The 5,214-nt window shown below is 37.9% G+C and overlaps 1 protein-coding gene across 1 annotated transcript; it reads left to right on the forward strand.

The window, feature by feature from the left end:
* Window positions 1–3,569: 3,569 nt before the first annotated feature.
* Window positions 3,570–3,974, forward strand: LOC141714675 (uncharacterized). The gene has a single exon (XM_074518180.1). It carries the CDS (start codon window positions 3,570–3,572, stop codon window positions 3,972–3,974), a length of 405 nt encoding a protein of 134 aa, XP_074374281.1.
* The last annotated feature ends 1,240 nt before the right edge of the window (window positions 3,975–5,214 follow it).

The following is a 5,214-nucleotide window of genomic DNA, read 5'->3' on the forward strand; positions in this document are numbered from 1 at the left end:
AAAACATAATTTTTTTTAAATACACTTAGAATTATCAATAAAACTATATCGTTTAATGAGTAATATTGCCCTTTTCAAATATTTTTATAGAGTTATAGTTAATCGATTAAGTAATCACAATGTTAAAATAATAGTTTTTAAGGTACCAACATAATAGAGACATTATATTTTTACCCTCAATAAACTAATAATTTCATTATAATAATATTTCCCCCTTACCAATGTTATCACTTTAAATAAGTTTAAATGTTCTAAAAAGTTATGAACATATACGTTTACTTATATAATTATCCTGAAATCATATCATTTAAAGTTTTAAATGAATAAAATTAAGAATTGAACTCAAATATTTTTTAAAAATTATATAATATTAAAAAAAAATATGTGCAGTCCGTGTATCGCACGGGTTTTAAGTTAGTATTTACTAAACAAAATTTATATACTTATATGTCATTTACTTTTGATATATTTGAATTCCTTGCCTTATGATTTTTAGCTTTTTTGAAAAGTACAAAATATTATAAATAAAAAAGTTATTGTTGTAATCTCGATTGAATCAATTTCGTATAGGATAGTATTTGTTAATCAACAATATATTGTAATTTTTTTTACAACTCACCTACCTCAATACCTACTAGAATTTTTTCTCACTCTTATATTTTAAACATTTTTTAGACTTAGTTGCACGAAAATAGACTGAACTATAATTGTTTTATACAAAAATGAGCAATATATAATAATAACCATTCACATGGCTTAATTTTACCTTTTTAACATGCCATTGCATTCCATTATTTTTCTTTAACGGATGTTTATAATAGCAGGGCTAATTTTGAAAAAGTCTAATTCAACAACTAATTTTATACGGTCTGGCTTGTATATAAAATTTCACATATATATCACAAAAGATCCAAGAACATGATTTGAACTTCGAATCATACAAATATTCATATGTCACCTTCCGAGAGTAACCAACAATATCAATAACTGAAGTGAAGTCTTTAGGGAGCAGTTGTGACTTCTAAACCCTAAATTTTGGTCTCAGTAAATCCAACTCTTGCAAAGAACTTGTAATCAATATGCACTATCATATTGTTGGGCCCCAGAATAAAGGAGGAAGAAAGAGCATAAATAGGGACTTTAATATATAATCTTATAATAAGAGGCCCAATATGAGCCCAATTGTAAAGGGAAAAGCCCATTAAGGGTCCCCTATAAATAGAGACTAGTTGCCCTACATAAAAAGGGTTGAAAAATAGTATCAATAAAAGAATGTTGTTTCTCACTTAAATATGATTCAATACTAGGATCATCATTTGGCGCTAGAAGGAGCTCTGAAATTTGATACTCCAACATGATAATTGAGGAAGAAGATCCAGAGAAATGCGGAAACACGGCAGAAATTCAAACTGTCCAAAAATCAGTGCAAATCAATCCAGCAGGAAAAGAAAAAGAACCATCGACCCTCAGGCCAAGACGGCTGTTTCCAGTGGAGGATAATCCCCCACCTGAAGACTCTCAGATGCAGAAACCACCTGTTAAGCGTAAAAGGAGAATCATTAAAGAGACCCGTTCCCGTGTTTTAGCAGAGAAATGAAAGGCAAGTCCTCTCCAGTGATGCTAGGTTGCACTTGCAGAAATTGAGACAGAAAAAACTTTTACGGGAGCAGGAAATAGAGGTCACGGGAGGTTCAGATGAAGAACTTAAGTTGTTAGAAGCTGAAACTAAAAGACTAGAAGCAAAGCTAGAGAAAATAAAAGAAATCTATCGTTTACAACAGGAGTTGAAGCAGGCGTCAATTAAGGAAGGGGGCGATGAAGAGCTGGGGTATGTAGAGCTATCAGAGGACGATGAAGATTACTACTATGATGAGGAGGAAGTATCCACAGAATCTATATATTCCAAGCCTCGACGCCCAATGACAATTTCTTCAGGCGGTACCCCGCAAGAGTCGATGTCAACGGACTCGATATCACAAGAGGAGTTTCTTAAGATGCAGGAAGATATGGCTCAACTTCGCGATCTAGTTAAAACGCAATCAAGATTTGAAGCCCCGGTGGAAAGCCCTCTATCTCGAAGTATCGAAAAAGCTAAGATAGACAGGACTTTAAAAACCCTGGCACTCGACCAATTTGATGGATCAACAGACCCATCAGGCTTTCTCAATACTTTCGATGGTCGAATGGCATTCTACGGACACTCAGAAGTCGCCCGTTGCCAATTCTTCTCCACATGTTTACAGGGAACAACCTTACGTTGGTATAACAATCTCCCATCTAGGTCGATCGACTCCTGGACTACATTGAAAACTAAATTTCAGACGAGGTTTTCAAGCAACTACAAAGGGGACAAGATCACAGCATCTTTGATTAGGATGCGTCAAAGGCCTAGCGAATCCTTGAGAAGCTATTTAGGCCAATATGAGGTAAAGATTTTAGAGATATTTGGGGATTCACAGCTTGTAGCAAAACAGTTACAGGGTGAGTTTAAAGCGCACGACGCTCGAATGTCGACATATTTGAAACTGGCCATGTCTTTGTTGGAGAAAGTCCAGTCGTTGACAATCAAGAATATTTGCAGAGAGGACAACCAATGGGCCGACGCACTGTCTAAATTGGTCTCGTCCGTTGTGACAACGTCTGAGGCAATTTATGTCGAGGAAAGAAAGGCCCCCTCCATCGATTTAGACTCTCCATTCCCCAACATGTTGAAATTCAATGAGATATCTTCTATGGCGGATTGGCGTCAACCCTTTTTGGAATATATCTTGCAGAACAAGCTGCCACAAGATAAAAATGAAGCTAGATCCATATCATACAAGGCAAAAAATTATTGTGTGCTAGAAAACAAGCTATACCGTTGGGGACTTGTAGACCCGTTACTTCTATGCATAGGCCCAGAAGATTCTCGTCTATCGATTGTTGAAGTCCATACTGGCATCTGTGGAGATCATTTAGGGGGCAAGAACCTAGCCCTCAAAATAGTGAGGCAGGGTCTTTTTTGGCCTACAATGCGAAGTGATTGTGAACGTTTTGTGCAGAAGTTTAAGTCATGTCAACTATACGGGTCGGTGTCCCATAAACCCTCAGTAGAAATGATCCCAGTAACCAACCCATGTCCTTTCTTTCAGTGGGGCATAGACATCGTGGGACCTTTACCAAAGTCTAAGAATCAAGCCCAATATATTATCGTGGCCGTCAACTATGCAACAAAATGGGTCGAAGCCCGACCTTTAGCTAAGATTCGCGAGAAAGAGATGATCGAGTTTTTGATGGAATACATTGTGTTCAGATTTTGGGTACCAAGAATCATTGTAACCGACAACAGAACTCAATTTGCGGGGGATAAGTTCACAGGAACACTCTCACAACTCAAAATAAATCACATCAAATCTTCGGTAGCCTACCCCCAAGCTAACGGATAGGTTGAGGTGACCAACAGGATAATCCTACAGGGGATCAAAAAAAGGGTTGATGAGTTGCCAAGGCCATGGGTCGATGAACTGCCTAATGTACTCTGGTCTTATAGAATGACCCTCAGGAGCTCCACATGAATATCTCCTTTTAAGATGGCCTTTGGTTTAGAAGCTGTCTCACCAGTCGAAGTATCTCTCAATTCCCCGAGGGTCGAGTATTTTGACGCCGAAGCATCACATGAAGGAATCCAACTTCACAATGTCCTTATGGAAGAAATCAGGGATGAAGCATCTAAGAGAGTCCTCCAGCAACAAGCGCGTACATCATCTTACTTCAACAAGAAGGTGAAGGTTAAGCAATTCTTGGTTGGAGATCTAGTCCTCCGAGAGTCAGCAACATCTCAGCCCTCCATAACAGGAAAGCTCAAAGCACCGTGGGAAGGACCTTATCAAGTAACAGAGGTCGTTACACCAGGAACCTATCGTCTGTTGACACTCGATGGTACTCCCATCAAGAATGCGTGGAACGCAATTCACTTGAAGAAGTTTTATCACTAATCAGTTTGTTTGAAATGTATGAATCAGAACTATCTTTAATTACGAAAAAGCAGTCTTAGCGAAAAGGGGTTGATATGAGATCCCCGCTAAGACACCACCCTAAATTATCAATGCAATCTATTTCTTTTAAGATGTTGTGTAATTCGTAAGTATAAAAGTTCTCGTATAAAAACAAGTTTAAATAGCCTAGGGAAGAAGATCTAGGTCCTCGAAGTTCAAAGGATCAAACCCAGTAACGAGGTTTGCTGCACAAGAAAAATCATCGTCTATCGAGACTATAAAAAAAACAACACTTTTTAAGCAAAGTTAGAAGATCAAGATAAGGGAAAATCGGTAAATAACTACACCAATGAAAAAGGAAGAGAAGAGAAAGAAAAACAAGCGTAATAATACTATCACAAAATCAAACACGATTGCAGGAAAATAATGACCATTACACGATTAAAGAACCCCTTTGTAGAACAAAAATAGCCAGATTCAAAATCATCAAAAACCGACATCAACAGTTATCCTTGATAAAAATTCAGGTTGAAATCAGAAATACGCACACAAAAGCAAGATAAACCGAGCATCATCTTCAAAAGAGATGACCAACACAAATCCATAACGTACTCAAATTGAAAAAAGACAATTTAAAAAATACATCGACGAACGATGCATTCCTCGCCTTCAGGGGTCGGCCTTTCTCCTTAGTCTCTTCAGCAAAATCTCGGAGATAATCATCAAAACCATGGCCCTCAACGTCATAGCCAGCCATCTTCATACGGTTAAGGCATCGACCATACCCGTTACTGAGGGCCCCGGCTATGTCCTCCACACCCTTCTCTACCTCCAGTTTTAAGTTCAAGTTGTCTGTTTCCAAAGCTTCGTTCTTCTCACAAAGAGTGGCGACTTCGACTTCTAGGGCCTCACGCTTCTTCGTCTCCTCATGAAGTGAAGTTTCAGCGCTCACCAGTCGAGACCCGACACCCTCCGATTCCTTTTTTAAGGAATCATTAGTCAACTCCAATTCACTTATCTATATTAAACAAAATATGTAGCTATAAAACGAACATATAATTAAAATTAATTAAAAATAGAAAAGTATGTGATTCGCACACCTTGGTCCGAAAAGCTGAGTTTGCTTTCGAAATTTCGGCAATTCGACTCCTGGCATCAATCAAATCATTTTCAAGCTTCTTCTTCTCACCCTTCAAAATACCCCTTTCTTCTTCAAGCTTTGAAGACGAATTTCCGCTTT

Source organism: Apium graveolens, chromosome 3 (assembly GCF_009905375.1).
Source record: "Apium graveolens cultivar Ventura chromosome 3, ASM990537v1, whole genome shotgun sequence".
Classification (NCBI taxonomy): domain Eukaryota; kingdom Viridiplantae; phylum Streptophyta; class Magnoliopsida; order Apiales; family Apiaceae; genus Apium; species Apium graveolens.